The sequence below is a fragment of the Dermacentor andersoni genome, chromosome 8 (genome assembly GCF_023375885.2).
Source record: "Dermacentor andersoni chromosome 8, qqDerAnde1_hic_scaffold, whole genome shotgun sequence".
Taxonomy (NCBI): Eukaryota; Metazoa; Arthropoda; class Arachnida; order Ixodida; family Ixodidae; genus Dermacentor; species Dermacentor andersoni.
In genome coordinates this window covers 22,604,973-22,632,761 of record NC_092821.1, presented here as the reverse complement: position 1 = coordinate 22,632,761, position 27,789 = coordinate 22,604,973, and the positions used below count along the sequence as shown (strand labels likewise).

General features: G+C 46.1%; 1 protein-coding gene across 5 annotated transcripts in view; it reads left to right on the top strand.

Annotated features, from left to right (window-relative positions):
* Positions 1–27,789, top strand: part of LOC126526610 (uncharacterized) — a 113,673-nt gene that overhangs the window by 65,982 nt on the left and 19,902 nt on the right. For all 5 annotated transcript variants that reach the window (XM_055068255.2, XM_055068251.2, XM_055068253.2 and 2 more), the window contains 2 exons: positions 3,956–4,072; positions 4,756–4,857. In XM_055068255.2, coding sequence (XP_054924230.2) covers positions 3,956–4,072; positions 4,756–4,857 — 219 coding nt within the window. The remainder of the gene's footprint in view (positions 1–3,955; positions 4,073–4,755; positions 4,858–27,789) is intronic.

The window sequence follows — 27,789 nt, the reverse complement described above, 5'->3', positions numbered from 1 at the left end:
CACTTCCGGCAACTACAGCAACGCATGGCCTTCACAACGCATGGCCTTCAAAATTAGTTTCCCCTCTTGGAGGCACATCAAAAAACGCTGATAAACAAATTCACAAGAAAGAAACTTTCTCTATGATATTATAGACTGCTGCTGCAGAAAAGCTTGTAGACCGTTCACTCAGCAAACGAAAATGTGTGTGTGTGTGTGTGTGCGTTTGTGCGTGCGTGCATGTGTGCGTGCGTGCGTTTCATACTCCAGAAACTGATAGCAGTGTTTGTGCAAGGAGCACTTCTCAGATCCAAGTAATGAGAAATTTTTCTCTTGTGGTACCCTTAACCCTTTCGCTGTCGGACCTTTCTGGCCGTGACGCACCCCCAGTGTCGGCTTGGTTTCAGGGAACGAGCATAACAGGGAATGAACATAGCAATTTATTTTTGATTATGATTGGTATAGAAATAACGTAGTCAATGCTATATGCACATTTCAGTGTTCTGCAGCTGCTGTTAGTAAACATCATCATCATCATCAGCCTGACTATAAAATCCGTTCAACATCCGAAGCTGACGATGCGGAACCCTCTTCCTTGCATGCGACTCTGTCCGAGTCCGAATCCGAGCTCGGCTCGTATTCTAAATCGAATTGAGCCACCGCACCAAGGAGCAGACGAAGGTCCCGCGCGCTCAGCCATTCGAAAGTAACCGCGCGCTGGGAGGATGCGCTTTCAGTCGCCCGCACAACGGAGAGAAATGGCACGTTGCGTGATCAAGAAGACAGAGGGAGATGGAAAAAGGCTAAACAAAGTTCGAAGGGCTTTACGTTTACTGCTGCAAGTCGGAAGCGAGGGTTCGGCGAGAGAGCGAAAGCAGCAATCGAGTCACTCTTTTCGGAGAGGCAACGGCACGTGCGCCTGAACTTGACGCGGCGTAGCAGACACGCCAACAGAAGAAAAATAAAAACCTTCAAACCAGCGGAGATGGCAGAACAACCCTTGAACCCATATATATATCAAAACGTTTATTTAAAAGAAAAAAAAATGCAGAAAGCGAGTGGGTGGAGCCCCTAGTCCAGGGCCCCACTGGCTTGAGCGGTCCGCCGTGCCTGGTCGAGGAGCGCCAGTTGCATCTCCCGATCCTCGCTGGCGAGCCAAGTCTCCCACTGCTCCCTTCCGGAAAGTTTGCCGGCTATTTTTGGTGTATTAATTTCGGGTGGCCTGTTCTGGCAGTCCCACGTAATGTGGGCGAGAGTTGGCCGCCCTCCGCACCACGGACAGCGAACGCTGTACAGCGTTGGGTGAATGGCATTTTTCAAAGAAAGGTTTGGAAATGTGTGCGTCTGTATTCGGCGCCAGTCATAAGAGTCCTGCCTGGATAGGTCAGGGTGTGGTGGACTGTACTTTCTTCGCTCGCGCCGCTGGTGCTCAAGGATGTCTCGTGGTAAAAAGGGGTTTTCGTCAGAGTGGTCGACCGCTCGGTTGACAAAAGCACGAGCTGCGCCGTCCGCTCTCTCATTGCCCTCGAGTCCTGCGTGACCCGGGCACCAGATGATCATGTGTTTCTGCGTTACGTTGGATCCTAATAGGTGAGTGGTGCTGTGTGGTAGCCTCCCGGTGAGGAATAGTCTACATGCGACTTGGGAATCTGTAAGAGTTATCGACGATTGTCCCAGAGCGTCCTTAGTTTTAATAGCTAGCGCGATGGCTGAAGCTTCTGCGGTATTCGCAGATGCAACTCTAGCCGTGGCGCAAGTCACAAGCCCTTGATTTGCGGCCGCTCCTACCACTGCGAGGGCGTATTTGTAAGCACCAAATCGGGCGACATCTGTGTAGACTGTGTCCGGGTTTCCACCCAATTGCTGCATTAACTTTCGAGCTCGAGCACTTCTACGTCCCCGGTGGTATTTTGGACACATGTTCTTAGGGATTGGGGCTACTATGATCCTTTCACGAAGGACTCTGGGCAGAGATTCGAGTTCTTCTCCCGCACACTGTGGACGAGTAGGGTAACCCACGCGGCAAAGTAATTTTCTGCCAGAGGAGGTCAAGCTAAGCCGCTCCCGTTGAGATATGAGCGTCGCTGCCCGTAGTTCCTCGTAGTTATTGTGAATCCCGAGGGCCAGCAGGCGTTCAGTAGAGGTTCCCTGTGGTAGGCCGAGAGCCGCTTTGTACGACGTTCTAATCAACGCATCTAGGGCCTTTAGTTCTGTTTTCGTGGGGTCCTGGAAAGGGAGGCTATATGCGAGACGACTTAGCACAAAAGCCTGAACGAGCCGGATCGTCTCTGTTTCCTTGAAACCTTTTCGGTGATAAGTTACTCTACGGATGATACGGGAGATCTGTTCCACCGTAGTCCTAAGGGTTTTAATGGTGTGGTCTACTGATTTGTTGCTTTGCAGCCACAGTCCGAGGACTCGCATTTTCTGGACCTCCTTTATCTGGCTGTCTCCTAGAAAGAGGTTGACCGGCTCGTGAGTTTGACGGCCTCGACCTCGTATCCTGATAAATTCTGATTTATCGGGAGCGCAGCTCATTCCGCTGCTGCGAGCGAAGGTTTCAACAACGGTCGCTGCTTCTTGCAGGATTTCTTCTTTTTGTCCTAACGAGCCGCTGGTTGCCCATAGGGTAATATCGTCTGCATATATCGCGTACCCTAGCCCAGGTATGACGTCGAGTGTTTTGGCTAAGCGTCTCATGCCGATATATAAAAAGAGGGGGGAGAGTACAACATACATACAACACAACATACAACACGCGCGCGACGCATGATCCAGCGAACGCGGAGCCACCGCGCCACTCAGCAAAGAGAAAGTGGGGAGTGGCAGTCGCACCGTACTCTTCAATACATGGGTTAACACAGGTCGGGGAGAATATACGAACTTGTAGAAAGAGTCAACAGATGGCGTGGCCAATTCAGGAGCGCCAGCTTTGCGCTCAGGCGCGAAATTTTGAATGCACGATAGAGAACGTACCGGTACGTCAGTGACACTGTGGGGGGAAGCGCGATGACGTACCAGTACGTCCGTGACAGCGAAAGGGTTAATCTGTTGCTGACTCCGCACCGAGGCAGATAGATAGACCAATAATTGCTGATATGGAATGCACACTGAACATGACCTGTGCAAAGGCAACGTGGGGACGAAAATCAGGCCGAACAAGTCCTGACAGTGCTTATCCGATCTTGTTTTCGTGTTGCCTTTGAGCTGTTCAGATTCTGATATGTAATGTAGGTGTGCACTTTGTTGCATTGTGTATTCCACGGTCATCCTTCTATCCATGCCAGTCTTGGTAACTTGATGAAGAACTCGCTACATTTAGCAAGTTTTTGTTCACCTTAACAACAGCTTTGCTTTTTTTCGAGTCTTTGTATTTTTTAAAAAGGATAACAACTGTAAATAGCTGGTAAATTGCCTGAGTAAGATTTGTCACATTATAATTTGGCTAAAAGCATTGCTTCACCTAATTTTATTGCAAGGAATATATATGGCCCTAAGCTTCTTAAGGCACACTTCTGAAGCGTTTGTACTTTTTGAGACAAACTTAAATGCTTATTGGCGAGCCATTTGGGTGCATCAGAGCTGATTTTGTTGGTGAAGTACACTCTTTATATCCTCACAGCATTTTAAAAAGTTGGGGACTTTCTTTTGTGTTTTCACATTCCGACCCATCACTCGCCACTCCTGCAGGTAAAGGTATAGTTTAAAAATAATATGGAAGATATGGAGGGCACCGAAGCACAAGTGGGTGGGGGGAGACACAATTTCTAAAATTCTAAAAGAGTCAGAATGCCAAGTAAGACATCAGTGTCATCATTGTCGTTATCGTTTTTCACTAGATTAAGTGTTTTGGGAGTGACCTGGCTTCATTGTACAAAAAAAAATGCCGTTGTAGATCTGCACACATATGATGTGACTTTTCCACTGAATATATATCAAGTGCAAATAAGTGAGCTGTTATGTATGTGCTGTACAGTCCCTACACCCCAGGTGGCGCCGGTGTTTTGACCGACTCACCGCCATGGCTAGGGGCCACCTGACTCGGAGGCTGATGAAGACGCACCGTGTGCAGTCAATCATTCAGACCATCAAGGTCAGTGTAGTTTTGGCTGTTACAGTTCCATCTAAGAAGTGGCAGTCCATGCAGCTGGTAGTAGCAGGATACAAAGGGAATCGTGTCAGTGTTCTCGGAGAAGTGAACTTCGCAGTTGAAAAAAAATTCGTCCTAGTCCAGGGATTGAAGTTTTAATCTAGAGCAGTCAGTTTCTCTGCCATTTGAGCTGATGCAGGGGCTAGCAGGTTGTAGCACAAAACTGTCCTAATGACTTGAAGTGCTGGAAGGTTTTTTTGTCTCGAGGTCCCTCAACAAAATTATTGGAAATGAAACCTCTTGGATCCGCTGGTTTCTTGTTTGCTCCACCTGTGGTCCTGGCGGCGAATACAGAAAATCCTTTCAACTGCAAGTGCCACAAAGTATGGGAACTCGGAAGCATACACCATAAGCTGACCTCAAGGCATGTACTGTCCGGGGATCTTTCATGTGTTGTTCGTGCCGTTTCGCGCCATCAGTAGCTTTAGCATGGAATACCATCGTGCCCAATGTACCGTCCTTTTCAAGGCATAAAGGTGGCCAGGGATGAGAATGCTTGTTATGCAATGAGCATGGAGAATGAAAGGTCAAGGGGCTCGATTTTAGGTAAGAGTGATATGAAAAGCCTGAATCCGGGTGTTTTAACAAATGGGGGGAAAAAAACAGATGAAGTGTGTGATATGCAGGACACCTTGGAGTGTGCATTGCGCCTACATGGAGAGCCACACATACGCAGTGGACTGGTGACTCCGCAGGATGTCGAGCTGCACCAGAGGCTCATCACACAGGTAAGACAGGGAGAGAAAGCTCTGTGCTGCGATGCAGAGTGTCCGGCCGGTAAACTGAGTGTTGCATCAGTAACTGCACGAGATGTCACTTGATGTCATGTCATGAGATGTACTTGTCCTGCTTAACCACTGGCTGATCACCATTCAAATTTTGAACATAGGTAGCGTAGGTGGCAGAATATAGGTAGAACTAGATAGCACATAGAACATAGGTAGCAGCAGGTAGATAACATAGCTACGAATATAGCTTCAACAATACGGCTGTTTGCCGATGATTGTGTAACTTATAGACAGATAACCACCCATGATGACATTGCCATATTACAAAAAGATTTAACCACATTAGCTGAATGGTGTCGCGTATGGAAGATGAAAATTAATGCAGATAACACTAAGGTCATGACATTTTCTTCCAAGCTAACCTTTCCATCTAACATATACACTCTACGCAATTGCATACTCGAACGAACCTCTTCCTTTCAATATCTGGGCATTATTCTTACATCTGATTTAAGCTGGGCCATGCATGTTGAGCATATTACTAACAAGGCAATAAAAAAACTTGGCTTTTTAAAACGCCGTCTGTACCTTGCAAACAGTGACACAAGACTTCGTGCATACATCTCCCTTATCAGAACAACCCTCGATTACGCCTCAATTATTTGGAACCCTCACACAGCTAACCTTTCTGATTGCATCGAATCAATTCAAAATAAGGCTGCCCGCTTTATTTTGTGCTCCTACTCTCCATATCAAAGTGTGTCGGCATTAAAGCAGACCCTTAATCTTCCAGATCTTGACACACGACGGAAATATTTCCCTCTGTCTTTTTTTTCACTCCCTTTACTATTGTGGTTCATCTTTTTCATCTGCTTCCATCTTACCCGCCCATTATCTGTCCACCCGCAATGACCATGTATGCAACGTGTCTCCCATATTTGCTAGGACCAAAAAATTCCAAAATTCCCCTTTGGTGTTATCAGTGAATGAACGGAACGCCCTACCTCAAGATATTGTAACAATCACTGACCCGTCTGCCTTTCGATCAGCTCTGCGCACATATTTAAATGTATAAAATGTTCAGCTGCCACTTCTTGACTGGCCTGTGTTATATATATGTATAATTTTTAAATGTACATTTACCCGCACCCACCTGCCACTTGTGCCTTGTTGAAAAGTGCATGTACAGTAAATATGAATTGTACCATGTACTCTCACCCCAATTACTTCTCGTTTTTTTTTCTCTTTTTTCATCATTTCTTTTACAAAGTGTTTCTTCTACCAAAATCTGTGCTTGATTGTTGCCTTCAGTCATTTTATTACGTTGAAATATCATGTGTAAATTGTATCCCCCCCTATGTAATGCCTCTCGGGGCCTTTAGGGTATTGGAAATAAATAAGTAAATAAAATTTTACAGTATGTTCAGTTCAATGCCACGTTTGTGCACGGTGCTCGCCTGTTTCATTAACAGAAGTCCGAGTGCACATTGTTTGCAGTGACAGCGCTTAAGAGACCCTTCACAGATGCATGCCAGTCTGAGCAACTGAAACTTACAGCTTAACTGTATAAGTGAGTTCTCGGACTCATTGGAAGTATTGAGGGTCCCACACACAAACAATAAGAAAAAAATGTAACGTAGCAACAACAGTTGCAAAGTTCAGGTACACATTTTCATCAAGTAAAAAAGGTAGTTTGCATCCATTTATTTCTCCTACCTTCGCACCTATATTCATTTTCGCAGGTTTCTGTTTGTACTCCTGTAGATCACGAGCATGTATGCACAACTGCTAAATTGCAAGTATTGCAAGTGCGGTGGCAGAAGAAACGTCAATAGCTTCCCCTCGAGGAGTGCACAAACAATGTCTAACTGATTGCAAACGCATACACTATAGCTTAAAGGAGGTTTTCTATAAGCGCTTCCCAACCATAGAACAAGGCTGCTCTTAAGGTCGCCTACTTTACTTGGGCTCAGAACCATATTATTTGGCGGCCCGACTCGCCACTCTGAGGATTTGCCCTTTGAGCGAAAGTCTCTGCCGATGCACCCTTCTCTCATGTGGTGCCTCAGCCTTTGGCAGCACTTCAGTATCAGATGCCTGAGATAGGCAGCCCAGACCATGAGCTGTTCGGTGTACCTCCTTCCATACGCAACAAGTGAATTCCCAGTGAGCCCTGAAAGTTCTTTTCCTTCTTTTTCTCTTTTTTTTTCACGCTACCTTTAAGTGCTGTTAAAATTCATTGAAAATATTTCGTGTATCTCGGTAAACACTAAAACCTTTTTCCTTTTTCTTTTTTTTTCACACAAGTTTTAAGTGGTGTTCAAATGTGCTGAAAATATATAGTGTACCTAGGCGATTTCAAGGCTGCATGCATGTCTGAGATTCGGGAACCACGATGTTAGGACCATTGAGAATAGGCACTTTATCGTGCAACATACGGCAATCAGCAAAACCCGCCAATGGCAAATAAATAAATGGATCTCTTAGGCATGTAGGCCCTTCTGGGCTGTACTTTTCGGCAATAAGGTAGCCTCGCTACCTATGTGACCATCTGACTGAGCTATGTCGAATGTTCGGTTGCGATAGTCTGAAGTTCGAATCCTTCTATGAATTTTTTTTCTTTTTTTAATCTGACGATGGTGTGCTTGCGTTTGACCTGCTCCAGTGCACTACATCTGCAAGCTTGGAGCGACGCCTGACACTGGCATAAGATTGCGAGAGCAAGTGGGGCTATACTAATCCAGATACAACCAAATTAGGAAGGCCCACTAAGCTTCAACAAAGACACTCCCTCACCAGAACAGGAATTGGCCTCCCTGGTGCAGTATTCGGCCACTCCCTCCCTCATCATTCCTCCAATTAACCCATGGCCATCAGTCACCAGCAGCGGTTGAGCACCTGACCTACACGGTGGTCAGACCTGTAACGCAGCAGAGGGTGCTAAGGTTCTCCGTACGCGGACAGGAAGCTTTAACAGCCAAACTCTGTCGAGTGAGGCTAGCTTAGCAGGACTCTTTGAGGAACTATTAGACATTGTTTGGGACATGATTGGCCTTAGTGAGATTAGAACTGGTGAGGCTTATACAGTGCTGGCTAATGGCCATGTCCTCTGCTATTGTGGTCTCCCAGATAAGAAGCAATACGGGGTAGGATTCCTAATCCATAAGGACATAGTGGGCAACATGGACGAATTCTACAGCACTAGTAAAAGGGTAGCATTAGTCGTACTCAAACTTAACATGAGGTATAGATTAAAGGTAGTACAAGAGTACGCTCCAACATCCAGTCATGATGATGAGGAAGTGAAGCAGTTTTATGAAGATGTTGAATTAGTGACGAGAAAAGTGTAAACTCAGTATACTGTAGTAATAGGCGACTTCAATGCAAAAGTATGGAAAAAATAGGCTGGTGAACAAGCAATTTTGCAACTACGGCATCAATTCTAGAAACACTAGAGGAGAGATGCTGGTAGAATTTGCAGAAAGGAATAAGCTGAGAATAATGAACACCTTTTTCTGGAAGCGTAGTAACAGAAAGCGAACCTGGAAAAGCCTTAATGGTGAAACAAGTAATTAAATTGATTTCATACTTTCTGCCGATACCATCATAGTGCAGGATGTAGAAGTGATAGGTTGGGTAAAGTGCAGTGATCATAGGTTAGCAAGAGCTAGGATTCACCTCAATTTGAAGAGAGAAAGAGTAAAAGTAGGTCAGGAAGAAACAGGTCAACCTAGAGGCAGACCTTTCTGTGATCACTTAGCTACCTTCGCCTTTGACAAATTGCACCACCAGACAAATGCACAATGTCATCATAGTTTACAACTAAAGAGCTAAATAATTATATGTCCAATAATCACAAATCTATCATTCACTTTAACGCACAAAGCATATGCAGACGCTATGATAACTTTTCAAATCTGATCGCGACACTTTAATTCTCATGGTCAATAATTGGGATCTCGGAAACTTGACTAAGTGGCCACGACAAGAACCTGTTTTGCTTTCCTAACTATGAAGCAGAATACTCAAATCGTCTGTACAGCTGTCATGGCGGTGCCACAATCTAGACTTTAAGTACTCTTATGTACAAAAGAAGGCACAACCTTCTTCTCAGCGTACGTGACTGTGAGTCAGTATGGGTAGAACTTAAAAGTCGCTTTATTAATGTGGACAACAAAAATCTGATAATAGGTTGTGTATATCTCTCGCCTTCATCGTGTATGAATGATTTCTTCGCCGCACTTCATGTAGTGCTGAATATCCTTGCAGACGAGAATAAAAATGTTATAATTATAGGCAATACTAACATTAACCTCACAGACAGCTCGTCTGCCTAGGCCCTACAATATTCAAATTGTTTCAATAGCTTCGGTTACGAATGCTTAATAAAAGTGCCTACGCGGTGCACTAACTATGAAGATGGTACAATAATCGATCATGCGCTTTCAAATTTGCTGTCTCCACCAGACGTAGGCATCCTGTTACAAAATCTGACTGATCACTACCCGATATTTTTACACTATCAGAATAATGAAAACTGTGTCAAAGCCACTTACACAAAGCTGACACTTAAAAAAGAAGCTTTCATTTATTCACTGAGCCAAGCTGATTGGTCTTCTATAGCAGATATGAAAGATCCACAAACAGCCTTCTCATTCTTTATATCTGTACTAAAATCATATTTTGACTGCTACACCCGCAAAGTCAAATGCAAAATAAAGTTTGCGTCCCCACAGAATCCTTGGCTGTCAGATAAGCTTCTAGCCTTGATGCGCAAAGAAGACAATTTGTATAAGAAAAAACTATGGCCATTTAACGGCAATTTGAGTAGGAGATACAAAATATTTTCCAACTTTCTTGCTATCAAACTAAAGAAAGCTAAAAAAACTTATTACGAGAAAAAATTATTAGAATGCGGAAAAGACATTAGTAAGAAGTGGAAGATAGTAAATGATTTTTCAAATAGGCAGAACAATCGCGATATTTTAAAGGAAATTATTCATAACGACAGAGCGTACACCTCCTCATAAGACATTGCTAATGCTTTTGAAGAATTTTTTTTTAGCAGGGATTCGCGTATACCCACGCAATATAACCATTTAATGCGACACCTACCTCACTCATTCTTTTCTTTTCCAACCATACCACAGGAAATAGAAAACATAAAAAATTTAAAAGCAAAAAGTGCAGGTCTTGATAATGTGCATTCGAATCAAATCAAGCTAATTGTGCACCTAACCTCAGATGCTCTCGCAAGTATTATTAACCTAATGTTCAAGACTGGAACCTTCCCACAAGAACTAAAACAAGGTAGAATTACTCCTGTACTTAAAAAGTGTGACCATGCTATTTATAAAGGGTGACCGTGCCTTGATTAGTAATTATAGGCCAATATGCATTCTACCCTTTTTTAGCAAAGCTATTGAATGGCTGGTAGAAAAGCGCCTAAGTACCTATCTAAATTTAGTATTCTTTGACGATTCCAAATCGGCTTCTGCAAGGGCTATTCATCCGAACTTGCTCTTATCACCCTAACTGAACAATTAAAGATAGCAATCGATAAGGGCATGTATGCTGGATCAGTGTTCGTGGATCTAACTAAAGCCTTTGATAAAATTAACCACCGCATTTGATCTTTTAAACTTAAATCTATTGGAATAACAGGTCCAGCTTTAACTTTGTTACAAAATTACTTAAAAATTATAACACAATGACTTAGAATTAATAGTGTTCTTTCTAAATCCATGATAACAAGCATTGGTGTACCTCAGGGATCCATACTTGGCCCTCCTTTGTTTTTAATATATGTTAACGACCTGCCTAATTGCCTGCTTTCTTTTAACTACATTCTTTATGCAGATGACACAACTATCTTTAACTCTGACATTTGTGTAGGGAACCTAGTTTCAAAACTTAATACGACTTAAACAATGTGTTAAATTGGTGCAATATTAACCAGCTCAATATAAACTCGTCTAAAACTAAATTTGTTTTATTCATGTCCCACCAACGTTCATCCGCATTCATTCCTTCGCTCTACCTTGGTAATAATCTTATCACGCATAGTATTTCCTGTAACTACTTAGGTGTAGAACTTGATTCTAACCTTAAATTTTATCAACACATAGCCAACATTAGGCAGAGGGCAACATACAGAATAAGGACACTTTTAAAAGCTTGGTATGTATTTAACCAGAGAACACTACTCTCTTTATACTAATTTATCCATTCACATATAAACTATTGCATTGCATGCTGGGGCAATACGTATTGTACCCACACAAGAAAAGTAGGAAGATACCTATAAAGAAAGGGGTTGGAAGAAGTATTCAAGCTATTAAACTGGGAAGGCTTAGGAGTAAGGACCGACAGCAAATATCTCAGCAACCTTCCGTTTGCCAATGATATTGTTCTATTCAGCAACACTGCAGACGAGTTACAACAAATGATTGAGGACATCAACAGAGAGAGTGCAAGAATAGGGTTGAAGATTAATATGCAGAAAACAAAGGTAATGATGAATAGCCGGGCAAGGGAACAAGAGTTCACGAATGCCAGTCAGCCTCTAGAGTCTGTGAAGGAGTACGTTTACCTACGTCAATTAAGCACAGGGAACGCTGATCATGAGAAGGAAATTCATAGAAGTGTAAAAATGGGTTGGATAGCATACGGCAGACATTGTCAGCTCCAGACTGGAAGCTTACCATTATCATTGAAAAGGAAGGTATACAATCAGTGCATTTTACCGATGCTGACATGGGGCAGAGACTTGGAGACTGACAAAGAAGCTTGAGAACAAGTTAAGGACCGTACAAAGAGTGATGGAACGAAGAATGCTAGGCATAATGTTAAGAGACCGAAACAGAGTGATTTGGACCAGAGAGCAAACGGGTATAGCAATATTCTAATTGACCTTAATAGACAAAAATAGAGCTGGGCAAGTCATGTAATGTGCAGGTTAGCTAACCGTTAAACCATTATGGTTACAGAATGGCTATCAAGAGAAGGGAAGCGCAGTCGACGACGGCTGAAGACTAGGCGGAGCGATGAAATTGGGAAATTCGCAGGTGCTAGTTTGAATTGGTTGGCGCAGGACAGGGGTAATCGGAGATCGCAGTGAGAGACCTTTGTCCTGCAGTGGATATTGGTTGGCGTAAAACAGGGGTAATCGGAGATCGCAGGGAGAGACCTTCATCCTGCAGTAGACATAAAATAGGCCAATGATTGCTGGCTGTTCTTAGTGATGATTCGTCTTGGATGCCTCCTGGGCAATCTCATTGATGCCTTTGTCACACAGCTTCGGAGCTTCCAAACAGACTGCCTTGCTAGCTGCTCTTTACTAACGCCGCCATAGAGACTCACTGTGTGAAAATTGAATTCTTCCCGTTGCCACTTCGCATGCATTGATGGCAGTTGGCGCCGATGATAGAGAGTTCTGAAAAAGGAGGCTCACCGGTAATTTGCGCGAATCTTCCCCCCCACGTCTTTTTTTTTTTTGTCTGTATCCATCTGCCGTCAGAGTAAGTGTGTTTGCAGCCAGGGGTCAGTGTGCCGTTACATGATATTGACACATGCACGTTGCATGTTTCTTGTGGACAATGCATGCGGGCGCCCCGATGAAGGTGACGAACACTCCCTGGCTCTCGAGCTATCAGCTGAACTGGCCAGCGCTGCATTATCCTTTGTAAATATACTTGTAAATAGTCTCCAGTTGTTAATCCTTCGTTCGCGTAACATTTTGGTGGAGGGTGCCATTCCCCGTCCTCGCTGCGGAGCTCCGCAGCGGCCGCACCATCCTGCTTTCCGCCATGGCTCCCGGTGACGACACCTCATCTGCTTCTATTCCTGCAACCCCGCCAACAACATACATTACTCTTACCAAACCCCGCGATCCTGGCATATTCTCCGGCCAAGATAATGTCGACGTTGAGGACTGGCTCTACCTGTATGAGCATGTTAGCCAAAACAACCGCTGGGACCCCACCATTATGCTAGCGAATGTCCTATTCTATTTGGGCAGAGCTTCTCATGTCTGGTTCCGGACACACGAGGACGAGATCTCTAGCTGAGATGCTTTCAAGGAGAAGCTCAGCGACCTCTGGCAATCCCACCGGTCGGCAGCTGGCTGCTAGAAAAGCCCATTTGCTTCTGTTGCCTCCGCATTGGCCACATCGCTCGTCACTGCCGCACCGGCTGAACGTTGCCATATTCGAGCTCCTTTTCCCCGTCTCCTCCCCCATATGCCAACCCGCGCCGTTACTCGCCTTGCCGTATGCCTCCTACCTCAGGCGTATCCGTCGATCACAATTGTCCTGCTCGCTCGCCGTCACCTCAGCGCCGTCGGTCTCCATCGCCCCAGCCACGCCACTATTCGTCGCCACCCAATTATGGACCCTCCCTGATGGAACACTAGACCATGCAGATCCTAGGGGTAGTGCTGCATTTTCTTCGTTGTGTCGAAATCCTCCACTGATGTGCCCAACGAACCAGAACTTACTTGATGTTCACGTCAACGGTGTCCCTTTGAAGGCGTTAATAAATACTGGCACCCAGGTGTCCATAATGAGTTACAACCTCCATCGTCGACTGAAGAAGGTTCTCATGCCTCCTACTACTCGAGCCGTGCACGTGGCTGATGGTAGCACTGTTGAAGTCGCTGGAATGTATACTTCCCGTATCAGTATTGCCGACCGCCACATCCTGTTCTTTTTACAGTGCTGACCAATTGTCCCCATGACCTAATCCTCGGACTCGACTTCCTTGCGGTGCATTCCGCTTTGATTGACTGTTCTGCTGGTACCCTTTGCCTCGAACTTTCTCTACTTGTGCATATTCGTGCCGAACTGCCAAACAACTTTAATACGGCCGCCTTTGTCCGCCTGCCACCTAAAGCCTTGACTTTCGTCGATTTGCTATCGTCTTTTCCTGTACCCGATGGTGATTACGTCACCACACCTGTTCCTGATGTCCTTTTGATGTGCAATATCACTGTGCCTCACTCCGTCGTCATCGTCGCCAATAACCGGACATGCGTCCGCATCGTCAGTTTTGGCCTGACAAAGGAAGTTCTACCCCAAGGCCTGTCGGTTACAACGCTGCATGCTATAGGAGATGACCACGTCATGACGTTTTCAGTAGACGTCTGCTCTTATTCTTCACTATGTCCACAGGATGCTGTTTGCCCTGACGCAACATTTCGTCGCATGGTTGCTGCGGACCTCTTGCCTGAACATTGTTTCAACTTCCGGTGGAACCGGGAGAGGGGTGTATCGTTCAAACTTTCAGGCAGTGTTTGGCGAGTGCTTTTGCAGGGACCTTGCAGTAGCAGATTTTACTCACTTCAAAAATTTGTCAGAGTAGCTTTGCTCAAAACATGGTCCAGACTGATGGCCCTTCACTAGCAGCAGGTGCTGGAGGGCTGTGTTGCACATCGATGAGCGTAATTCAGTCCTAGTTTTTCGCGCCGTGCTAAAAATACTCTCACACACTGTGTAGCTATGCGGTATCACGATTTAATCCAGCATCACCTTAGCAACTCGGTGAAACATGTTTTCCATCAGTGTTTTTCATTTTTCCAACCATAGACCACTGCACATCCCACCTTTCTTCATTCAGAATGTCCTCTGGAAGACTGTACGCCTGTAGAGTGGCAAACTCAGTTTCGAGAGCATCTAAAGCGTCTTCAGGAAATTCATTGGAATCTCGGGGCAGTAGATGAGGGAAACTCTGAACAAAGAAACGAAGACTCGAAAGCGATGCTTGTGAAATAAATTTCAAGTTGGCCACCTCCACATTCTTCAGAGTTGCGTCCACATCTATAACGCTTTGCCTCGTCGCATTTCGGAAACATTTTACGTAGAAGAGGCCCAACGTGGTCGCTGACACTAGGAGTAGGTTGCGTTCGGCGAGGAATCCTGTAAACAGGCACTCTACACGTATGACACTGTCGTCGCAGTTCCGGAGAAAGTTCACTATGCTGTCTTGCTGCTCAGTGGTGCGAACATAGCTTTGATGCTTCGCCGTAGAAATGTGCAGTTTGAAGTCGCCTTTGCTACCGTGAGGCACGCTGCCGTCGCATCCACACGTTGTATAAAATGCAAAAATGTTCTCCTTTTCTTAATGTCATAAAGCACCGAAATTCAGAAGTGTAAGATCGCAAAAACGTCTGCGAATACCTTTTCTTGGGCTTTGATAGCGCCATGGCATCAAGCACACGAGGTTTTTAACTTTACATGGTGCACTGCACACACAGCCTAGCCAACACTAATCATACACACAAACAGCAGTAACAATGCACCATGGAGGAATGCATGCTGAACGCATGCATGAAATGCAAGAGCCAGGTTGGCGAGTGCTTGGTCGGCTTACTAGGCACCGTAGTCGGCTGCTTAGTCGATGATACCGATGGCGCTAGTGCAGCCGTTGGTGATACTGACGATTACGATGTGGCTGCAGATTCCACAGTGCCGGTTTCGCAAAAACCATTATTGCGCGAACAGGGACAACTTTTCGGGAGATATAAGACAGTCATCGTACAATCGGAAAGTTCAGTAAAAAATCGGGAGTCTCCCGGGCGAATCGAGAGGGTTGGCAGGTATGCAATGGTCACGGTATCGGAGCCGTCTTAGCCGAGTACCAACAGGGTCAAGACCGTGTTATCGCCTACGCTAGCCACCTCCTCACAGCAGCGGAGCGCAACTATTCGCTTACAGATCATGAATGCCTGGCTCTCGTCTTGGCGGTTTCCAAATTCACCCGTACTTGTATGGCACGCACTTCTCTGTCATCACGAACCACCACGCGCTCTGCTGGCTTTCCTCACTCAAGGATCCTACTGGCCGGCTTGGTCGCTGGGCTTTGCGGCTGCAAGAATATTTCTATGCAGTAGTGTACAAGTCGAGCCGATTACATCAATACGTAGACTGTTTATCACACTATCTAGTGGACGAACCACCGGCTGACCCTGACCCGGATGCCTGCGCTTGCGTTTTCTCCATTTCTCAGCTGCTACACATTGCTGATGAGCAACGCCGTGATGCCACCTTGCGTGCTATCATTGATGGCTTGGAATCTTCGTCTTCTGATTTGTCCCTCCACCTGTTTGTTCTCAGGGATGGTGTATCATACTGCCACAATGTACACCCCGACGGTCCTGCCCTGCTCCTCGTCATTTCTAAGCACCTCCAGTCAGCTGTTCTCCAAGAACTTCACGATTTTCCTACAGCAGGTCACCTTGGCATCTCCCGCACCTACAACCGGATTCGCCGACGCTTCTTTTGGCCAGGCCTTGCCCACTTCGTCCGGAAATATGTTGCGGCGTGTGAGAAATGCCAGCGCCGAAAAACACCATCGACGCTGCCTGCCGGGTGCCTTCAACCGCTCGACATTCCTTCGGAGCTGTTCTTTCACATTGTCCTGGACTTACTTGGCCTTTTCCCTCTGTCCACATCTGGTGACAAGTGGGTCGCTGTGGCGACAGATTATGCTACACGCTATGCAATCACCAGAGCCCTTCCAATGAGCTGCACCACAGATGTCGCCGATTTTCTTTTACGTGACGTGATTCTGCAGCATGGCACTCCACATCAACTGCTCACTGACCGTGGTTTTTCTTTCTAAAGTCATTGCCGACATCCTGGAGTCCTGCTCAACCAAGCACAAGCTGACTACGTCTTACCATCCACAGACTAATGGTCTCACGGAGATGATGCTTGCATCAGATAGCGACGGCGACGAGGGCAGTGATAACGCATTAGGGCAGGCTGCCTCATGTTATCCTCACAGGAGGCCCGGCAGATGATTCAGTCCCTCCAGGGCTTCTTTCTCATGAGAAACATTCTGCTGCACTACATGGAGCACTTGTATGCCTTGGAGAAGGATGTCAGCAAGCTTCGCATAAAGCATGCAAGGCTGACAGACATAGGCCTTTCTCGTGCAAGCCATTGGGAAGTACATGGTGTGATGCTTGTGGCGATCTCTTCTCAGCATTTCTTCTGGATTTCTCAAGCTGACAGACTGCCACGGCAGCCTTCTCGCAATCTTTAAAAGGCCCCTTTTGGGGCCACCAAAGCGATACCTCGGTGGTGCTCGCATATCACTTGCCACCCGTGACACCTCATTGCAGTTGTTGTAGCAGTGCCATTCTTTAACACCGGCAGCTGTGGCTTGTTACACACGATCGGAGTGCCCAGGAAGCAGTTAAATGAGTGAACACAATCAGCAGCCGGATGGAAGAAGGTGGTGGGGAGGGATACTGGCCTCCCCGCCATTATAGTTTTCGCACAACAGCTCTGCCATCCCCCTGTTTTGATTTTTTTATGCAATCCAGTTATAACAATGGAATTTTTGTGGCACTTGAATATTATTATAAGTGGGTTCGACTGTGCTTACTTTCATTGGCAAGGCGGTCTGTCGGCTTTTCTTTGGCATGTGCGACCGCTGTGAATAGATCTGTATTGATACGGTAACCGTTAACTTAAGTCGCTGATACCTGATGACGAATCTCCTATTGGGCCTACTGGCCTAGAGAGTGTGACCAATGTTGTGGCCGTGACGAAAATTTGCTTCCGGCTGACATGATAATGGGCCGCCAACTGTTCCGAAAAGCCTGTCTCTAATATGTTCCTATGTGTAGCTCATCTGTGACCGGTCGTAATATCCCATGTACAGGTTGGATTGACGACCGTTGAAGTGGAATTTGGGTCTGCAGTCGACCAGCCAGTAACCACCGCGAGCGTGCGTGCCAAGTTTGGTGTGTGCGGGCATGTAGGCAGAGAGCTCCAAACTGTGGGAATCTGTGTGCGTGAACACTGAACTCGCAAAATCAATGCGATCAGCACGTCTTCCAGTGGCTAATCACACCAATCTTTTTGCATGCTGTCATTCTTTGCATATGTGCTGCTGTTGTAGATCCCTCTGTGCGTGCCGCATTAATAGTGTCTGTCGGCATCGTTGATCTCGCTGAACCATGTACCAATAGAGATTGCACGCTGTGGGAGTGCTGTGCGCATCAAGGCACTGAACACGGCCAAGTCCTCCACCGAAGGTACCAATATTCGGAAAATATAATGTTCGACGAATCGAATACATATTATATATTCATTTTGCAATTTGATTAGAACATTCTCTGTTTGATTAGAAATTGAATATTCAAGTATTCGCACACTCTTCTTTTTGTTTGGCTGCACAGTCATACACTGCTTGGTGTACCTCATCATCTGATTAGAACTCCCGCCCTGTGCTTCCTTGAGGGGTCCAAACAACTGATAATGACTTGATGCGGGGTACTAGTTTAGTAGTTGAGAAGTTGATATACAGTCGATCCCGGATATATCGAACCCGGATGTATCGAATTATTGCTGATATCGAACAGTTGAAAAATCCCCTTGGGAATCCCATGCAAAAGTATAGTGCTATTGTTCGCATATATAGAACTCCCGTGCACCAGCATATCGATCTATCGAACTCCGTGCTGAGCTGCGCCCCGGCAAGTGCGCTTCTCCCATCGCATCCCAGCCCCGCAAGTGCGCTTTTCCTCACGACGCTCTCGCGATGTTCCCGCGATCTCACGCGCGCCGCCCCGCACTCTGAGAAAGAGGAGTGTGGGTAAAAGGCACGGGACGAGGAGCGCTTGGAGTGCGATTGGGAGTGAAAGCGAAGCGGGAGGTAGAAACCACGCTGACCGCAGGTGCCCGTTTCCTGTGTTTTGGTTGGCTGACACCACTGGCGCAGTGAGACGAACGAGGTCAGTGCAGCTTGGGCTTGTGGTAGTGCGGACACGCGGAGTGGTGCGTCTTTCGATTCGCTTTGTTCCTTTTATTCACGAGGCCAACGTGAAGGCTTGAGACTCGTGTGGTGCAGTGCGTTTTTCTTTCCGCCTTTGGCACGTGTTCCGGAGCCTTGGCCAGAAAAAACGCAAGAATTTGGATTTTTCAACAAAGGCGGACATCCTTCGACGGGTGGAGGCTGGCGAGAAAAAGTCGTCAGTCACCGCGGCGTTCGAAATTCCTCGCAACACCCTGAGTACGATCCTCAAGAACAAAGCCGATGTTAAGCTGAAGGCAGTGCAGTCCAATCGCCCTGGAGCGTGTCGTGTGCACATCCCAACCTTTGACAAGGTCGAGAAGGCATTGTACACCTGGTTTTTGGCGACACGTGCCAAGAACGTACCTGTTGATGGCCCAGTGCTCATGAAGAAGGCAAAATGGTTTGCTGTGACTTTCGAAGAAGAAAGCTTCACTGGTGGAACTGGTTGGCAGCAGCATCGTTGGAAAGACCCTTTCGGGTGAAAGCGAGGCGACTAGCACAAGTCACATAGAGAAGTGGTTGTCTGAAGAGTGGCCAAATATTTCCGACAGCTTTTTGCTGTCGCAAATATTCAACGCAGATGAGACGGCACTGTTTTGGCAAATGCTGCCAAACAAGACTCTGCATCTGAAGGGAACTGCATGCCATGGTGGAAAGAACAACAAAGTGCGCGTATCGATTTTGCTTGCTGCAAATATGGATGGGTCATGCAAACTATGGCCGTTTGTTATCGGAAAGAGCAGGTCGCCACGCTGCTTTAAGAACGTGAAAGGCCTCCCGGTTCGCTACCCATCCAATAAGAAAGCTTGGATGACACGCGATTTTTTCGTTGAGTGGCTACAGGCATGGGATGCCGAACTGGAGAAGTCTGGCTGCAAAGTTTGTTTTCTTCTTGACAATTGTTCGGCCCATCATGTCATCTGCCCATTAAAGCAGATAAACCTCAAGTTTCTGCCACCAAACACAACAGCAAAACTTCAGCCTCTCGACCAAGGGATTGTGAAAGCGTTTAAGGTTGGGTACAGACGACAACTGGTGCAGAGGCTCCTAATCAACCTTCCATTAGGAATCGAACTCAAGGTGGACCTCCTCGGAGCCATTCAAATGCTGGCTGGTGCTTGGAACAATGTGAAGAAAAGCACAATTGTGAACTGCTTCCGCAAAGCAGACTTTGTGGTAGCCGCAGACGACGGATGTCTTGACAGCGAAGACGATGACGCTGGATGCCTGGACAGTGAATTTCGCGAGCTCTCGGCATTCCCAGGCGCCATCCCAGGCGGCGTTACAGCACGCGATTTCGTCAGCTCTGATGACGGCGTGCAAGCTGTAGCATATCGCACTGATGCGGAGATTGTGGCTGACATCACGGGTGACGAGGACGCAGACTCGAGCAGCGGCGAACGTTCCGACGAAGAAGTCCAACCACCATGTACTGCAGCTGAACTTGCATCAGCTTTCAGCATCATTTGTCGCTGTTGTGGCACAATGGAAGGAGCTGGCATTTCTCATTTGGACACTGTCAACAAGCTTGAGGACAGCTTAATGAACTTGATGGTGCAGAAGAAAAAGCAAGCAAAGGTCACAGATTTTTTTTTTCCCCGAAATAAAGTGCTCTGGTCAACACTCTGTGTTTTTGTTTGTTTTTACGCGCCTTGGAGGCACAGATCGGTAAGTTCCCGTTAGTTACGACATCGGGAAACTGCCTTGAGATGTGCGGAGTTGTTAGAGAAGTTTTTGACATGCATATTTTAGATGTCGAATTATCGATATATCGAACTATTTTGTGATCCCCTTCGAGTTAGATATATCCAGGATCGACTGTACTCTAGAAAGAATCACTGCCCAAGCACTCCTACAGATTGTTAACCAGCTAAGCTGAAATGTGCAGCCCTGGCGTTTTATCACTTGGTCGATCCCGACGGTTCAATAAACAACAGCTTCGTAGGCTACCGGATCCTTGCTAGGCAGTTGCTGCTTGCGCTCTGCTGCATGAGCCTCTTGTTGTGGCTGGGCTGCAGCATCGGCATGGTGGGGACGAGCTTGTTCCTGGTTCTGCTTTCGGCATTGCTGATAAAAAGCTGCCTGCTCTTCAGGAGTACATATGATGCTTGGCCTACCCATTTCGGAGCTGGAGAGAAACTGCTGTGCATGTGCTCAGCTGTGACGGAGAGAAACGACGTCACTACTGGCGCAGACAATTGTGTGCCTCTCTTTCTTTCTTTTTTTATTTTATTTCATGCATGCGCATGGCGTTGCGCCGGAGGAGTTTTCAGCATACAAGCGACAAATGGATAGACAAACGAATCAGCTATCCATATACAATTTTGCTGTAATAATCTAATGACAGGTTGATAAAGAGAATGTAACAGACAATCAAAGCACAAATGTCGAATGGTTTCAACCATCGCATGAGCAGTACGAGGACAAGTGTCATTGTGCTCTGGCATCACAACTTGGTGGGATTGACTCACGTGACAAGTATTTTTCACAGACCTCACATGAATTGTGAGTTTTCCGCCCCACTGATACACTTGCTGCCATGACAAACATGCATTAACATACTGAACTTTCATTCTCCAATTAATTTCAACAGCTTCCATTTCTTTACTTGTCAAAAATCTGGTACAACAGGAATTGTGGTCACTTAGCTTACGTCTGAAGTGCGGTGACCATCTTTACAGTGACATTATGACGTTTGCTCAACTGTACGCTTGTGCCACCTTGTGAGCATTTCTTTCACTACAGTTGCACTTGATTATGACATACTCATGTTCAACATGAATGTACCTTAGTTATAACCAATATTTGTTATATATATGTATGATGATATAAAAAAAATTAAATTCTGGGGTTTTGTGTGCCAAAACTACAATATTGTTATAAAGATACAGTCAATGAATTTGTTATGTTCCTCTTTGCATGCGGTACTTGCAATTATTTCTGGCCTTGTGTTTTTACACAGGCTCACCAATTTATTAGGCGCCGAAAAACAATGTTGATGTCACTCATTCCAGGAGTCTTTTTTTATTCTGTGGGAGAAGCTGTGTGTGTAAGGGATGACCAACCTTTCTTTTGTTTATATTGTTGCTAGTATCGATATGGACATCATTGATTGTATGATGAGTGTAGTATACCGCATTCCTCTCGCATGTGGACGATCCCACATTGGTCAAACTGGTACAGTGAAACCTCGTTAAATTGTAGTTGGCCGGAGCTCGGAAAAAGTACGTAATAAATGGTAGCACTGCTTAGCTGAAATAGCATGAGATCGCCTACTTACCTGTCAAAAATGGAACTCAGAGAGAGTGCGATGAAAGGGCAAAAACATGTAGTTTTTATTCCACGACCTCCTCTATAATGTTTGTAGAGGAGGTTGTGATTTAATTACTTCATGTGACAAAAGTCTCGTCATTTTCATTTGATGCCACGGTGGCTTAGCAGCGTTGACAGCGGCCTCAAACTTACTGAAGCTGCGAGCCAGCTTTTCGGTCAGCCCCCCCTTCTCAGCAAACACTCGCACGGCAAATTCCTTGTTGGCGTTGCATATTCTCTGTGCACGGGCGGGGTAGCGCTGCAGATGTCGCAGGGCGCCCTTTTCATTGTGGGGTACTGTTGTCATCACGACGATTGCGTTCATGCGGCGCACGTAACGCGCAGCTTCTGCCACTGTCGGGCCTGACTCGCCCATGCTATCGCTTTCCGTGTTGTCCTCGTCACTGTCATTAGACGTCACTTCGACAAGGGGCAACGATGGCGAAAAGTCAAACTTCATAGCCGCCATCTTTTTGCGGTTGCAGCAGTGCTGCTGAGCAACTTCTTTGCATTTTAAATGCCACATACCGTTGTCAAAACTAGATCCCTGTTGCGTGCCAAGACTGACTTCTTCATGTCGCATTCTATAGCACGAACAATGTCTAATTTTTCTTCTACGCTGAGCACCTTTTTCTTCTACGCTGAGCACCCGGCGTCTTCTTTTATTCGAGCTTCGGCATGACGCCAGTATTTGCTTGCACATGGCTTGCGTGCCACCGAAATGATGTTGACGTCGATGTGGCTTCACATGCAAACACATATGGCGCTTGGAGGTCACTTCTCCTGTCTCTGAGGCTTGCTGTTCAGATGGAGATGACACACTGCTGCGATTGTGTGACGGAAAGTGGTAACACTACATGTTAACCGATACGGACGCAATAAGCTAGTACGGCTTATGCGGATACAAAACGCATTATGTTCAGTGGCCACTGAGTCAGGGATTTGACTTTACTACTTTTAAAACGAAACTACTGCTTAAGCGGATACGGTTTAGTTGCATAAATTATAGGCTACGAGAACACAATAACAAAGTAAACAATGTGGCTGCTGACAGCTTTCTTGCCATCCATTGGCAAAGATGCAAATGCAAACTCAGATTTAAAGAAACAGTCATCATGAGCAGAAGCAGGTGTACGATGACATGCTTGATAGTAGAAGCTAGACACATACAGTCAAACCTCGATATATCGAACACGGATATATCGAATTATTGCGTATATCGAACAATTTCTATATCACATGAAAAATCGCATGCATTTTTAATTCTTTATTTCGAACGGGGCCGGATGTAAAATGGGTATATCGAACTCCGCCGCCCCAGACCAAGTGCGCTCTGTTGACATGAGGCGAGCTTTCCCGCAACACCTCTAAGATAGCGGCGGCGCGATCGGCGTTCCAGACTGCTGCGTACGACAGCTGCCCACATCGGTTGCGCGGGCGCCATTTGAACGTAGCGGCGTACACACGCGGCGGCTTGGAGCCAGCACGGCCGCCGCGATCACGCGCGCACCTATGTGCGCACGGCGAGGCTTGCCCCCGCGTGCGCGCGTGATCGAGGCGGCCGTGGAGCCAGTTGGAGCGCTTTGTCGGTGCTGAGCCACACATCATGTGCATTGCGGACTTCGTTGGCGGTGACGACTGCACCGGAACAGTGGCGGAGTTAACAGACGTGGAGATCGCGGCAGAAGTGACTGCTGAGCGGCCAAACGAAGACGCTGCCGAGGCTGATCCAGCAAGCGCTGATGTTGCCCCGCTCCCGACTGCAACTGAGGCTGTAGCTGCTTTGGCCGTTGTACGCCGCTACTGCGGCGCAATAGAAGGCACTGGACTGTCTATTGTGGACCGTTTGGACTATGTTGAGGACGCCGTGGTCAAGCACGCGGTTGCCAATATGAAGCAGGCTACGCTGCTTCAGTACTTTCAGCGAACTAAATAAATACTTTGTTTGAAGCTTCATGTGAGTATCTATTGCGCCACGATTGGTTCATTGATTGACTTGCGCTAGTTTTTGACGCGTTTTCTACGTGATTTTATATATCGAATTCTGGCTATATCGAACTATTTTGCGATCACCGCGCTGTTCGATATATCGAGGTTCGACTGTATCAACATTTGGCGACGCTTGCTTCAGTAAGCCTTCAAGTTCTTTATCCACTAAAGAGCTTGATTATCTTTGTTTGCATTGAACGTGTACATGTCTGTCAATCTGTGTAGCAGAAAAGTGCTGCTGCGTGTGGCTCCCTGTTTTTTGTTCATGTTTACCGAGCTTTTACACATCTTGTATGATGTTGTAAGGGTATATATTGTGATAACTTCTCTCCACCTTGTGAGTTTCTGCAGAACTATTGCGTCAAACTTTTGCCTTTGCTTTGAGTTGTTCACAAATTCGACTCCGCTCTGCCATCTGCTAGCCGCCTAGTTAGCTCACATGGTAGAGTGGCTGCCCCGGAAAGGCGGTGGTCCCAGGTTCAAGTCCCGAACCAGGATGAATTTTTCTTCAACTGCTAGGCTTTTCTTTCGAGGAACCCATATGGGTTTCCTTTTTCGCAATTGCTACGATTGGGTGGATGTCTCATTTTCCCTCAACCCTTTCAGGGTCAATGACGTAAATATACGGCGCCGCAAACAAGTCCAAAATGGTCGATGCCATATGTTTACGGTGCCGTCTGTACGTTTAAAAAGCTTGCCGATTTCCTAACTTTTTATTTTTTCTCATGTGCTGCCACTATGTGGGAATACAGGAAATTTTTCTTGCGCACCTCCCTCTCTCGGTTTTCGTTGCATGGTTTGTTTTAGCGCTAGTTTGCTCTGGCGCGTCTGTATACTGCCGCTAGCGCATTGGCGCTTGCGCGGGTGGGCAGCGGTTTGGGTTCTGTTCCGCGGGCGGTTTCAGCTTCTTCCGCTCACAAAACTGATAGCTATCTCCTTACTAATCGCTCAAAGGGCACCCGCCTGTTTTTCGCTCGTTTAGTGCTCACAGGTGTGCCCATAGAAAGGATGCCGCTGTGCATGCGTTTCCTTTCCTTTTTTTTTTTTTTTTTTTTTGCAGACTCGCGAAAACTAATTGCCTCTGGTTGGCAATAAGATGAAGATTAGCGGAAGTTTGTCAAACATTTTGCTTTCTTGATGGGCACACAACCACACAGTATTCTTGAGTGTGCACACCTACGCAGTTCTATTACGCTATAGACGTACGTATTAGTGTAAGAGCAGGAACATTTGACGTGCGAAACATTCTCGTGTGCGCATGTTCAAAGCCTTGAACTGTGTGTATAACAATGTGTCAAATTCTTAATTCTTATAAGTTTATTTCCTTTTTTATGATTGTTATTCATGAATGAAGAGTATAGATATATATATACCAATGCAAAATATTTTTTTCTCACTTTACGGTCACCCTAGAAAAATTACGATAAATTTTTTTTGAAATAGGTCCCTAAGAAGAATTGGAATCTGCAAAAAAAAAAAAATTGGCCCTGAAAGGGTTAATTGTGATGAGAGCTTGAAATAAATATATTGTTGAAAGTTAGTGCTGTGTCTGTCGGATGTGCCTTTCTGTTGTCCTTGTTGTTCAGCTTGTGCTACAACAATATAGGAGATGCTGTACCAACAAGTCCAAGATTAATTATATCTGATATATTGTTATTTTGCATTCATTACATCAAATTCAACTATATGTAATACAGTTAAATATTGATATAACGGAGTAGGTAAAATCGGCAATTTGCTTCATTATATCGAAATTTTGTTGTATTGAAATTCGACCTTTTATGCAGTCGCTGATCAATTTTTCTTACATGGAAAGGGGCCACAGAATTCTCCAAATCATTGAACAGTTGAAAAAAGCAAATGTGAATGAGAAAACAATTTATTATGATAAATTTGCAAGTCTGTGACGAATGATACTGTTTCATGCCACGTATGTTGACCGTATCTTCACATAGGCAATATGAACTAAGCCAAGCCATCCATGCTTTCGCGTGCACTCCGCCCCCGCGGCTGATAGCGTTGCTTGTACTAGGATGATGCTATCATGAAAAGCGGCGGCAGCAGGGAGTGAATGCTTCGTCTGCCTCTGGCTGCATGGGTCAACGAAGCTCGACATTATGCAACCTCCAATACTAAACATGCAGTAAGACAGCTTGCATAATTCCATGCCATTTCAGCACGCCCACTCTTTGCACATGCAGCAAATTACTGCTAAAGCAGCGTGTGCGGCTGCGTATATGCTCAGCCACACTTACAGCCGTGTGCAGCCACGGTCAAGATGCGCTCTAACTTGTCCCCACCATGCCCCCTTCCCTGCCTTCCCGTGCCCGCTTGATTGTGTACTGTGAGCTCGCTCCCCTCCCCCTTTTTCCCTTTGCTCATGTGGGAAGGCAGCACTCTTGAAGCCACCATGTTTCTTGTCTCACCCTCTTTAACTTTCACTAGCACCTAAAGCACAATGTGCGTGGGGCGAGATAGGATCTTATCGCACTTGTATTTTATACGGAACATGATGCAGCTTCACTACCGCGGTCACTCTTGTTGCGTCGCGCACGATTTGAGAAATGTGTTTGCAAGCAGCTGCTTGTAATTAAATCTTTGACCCTCGGTGTCTGTGGAAGTTTCCATTTATTGTCTTGGCATTCCTTTGTGGCAGAGGTGAAATTTCGTTAGTCGAACCTTGATATACCGAACAGTGCAGTGATTGCGAACTAGTTCGATATAGCCAGAATTCGATATATAAAATCACGTAAAAAACTTCTGCAAATCAATCAATGAACGAAGGGTGCGATCAGGGATCGCTGTTCGGAGCGAATGCACATAGGCCGCGCCGACTTCGTCGGCTGTGAACGCGTGGTCGATTGCGTCGCACGCCTGCCCCAAACAACGATCCCTGATTGTGCCCGAATCCTGGTGCAGGTAATACGCACTTGAAGCTTCGCACAAAGTATTTATTTATTTGGCTGAAAGTACTGCAGCAGTGTAGCCTGCTTCTCATTGGCAGCTGCATGCTTAAACACAGAAATGATCCGCAAGCGATATGCCGGTGCTCTCTATTGCACTGCAGTAGCGGCGTAGAAAGACCAAACCAGCTACGGGGCCCCACTTGAAGTCGGGAACGAGGCAGCGTAAGCGCTTGCAGGATCAACCTCGGCAGCTTCTTCGTTTGGCCGCTACTTCTGCTGCAATCTCCATGTCCGTCAATCGAAGCATGTTGAAACACTCAATACCAATATCATAAGAAGCCAACAAACATTGACACCAAGGGCAACATAGGGGAAATTACTTGTACTTACTAAATTAATTAAAGAAAGTATAAGTTCCTGGAAATGAAAGTGGATGAAAAAACAACTTGCCACAGGTGGGGAACGATCCCATATCTTTGCCAAAACTATGCCATTTTCTGCCGTGTTCCAGCTCGTGATTGTGCTTTGCGATCCACATGTTCTGCCTGAATATTCATGTAGCACTAAATTGCACCACTAGTCACATGTCCTTGTGCACAGCGTGCAAAGTCGCGTGCTGCATGAAGCCAGACAATCGGAACAGCTCGCACAGGACGCCGCCAGCGGAAGTGTGCAGCGCCAAAAAAACAAGAAAAAGGAAAAGGGAGGAGAAAAAAAAAAGTGAAGGTGGGGCCCGTGACGTATGCATCACGTGATCCTTGAAGCCCAGTATGGGAGAATGCAGGGAAGGAATTTCGCTTGCTGAGGCTAGACGGGGCGAGTGGAGAGAGTGCCTATGTTTGCAGTGAAGCTCGCCTCCTGAAATCATGGGTTTGCGGCATAAATATTTCTATCTCTGCTATTAATTAGCCGATTTGAA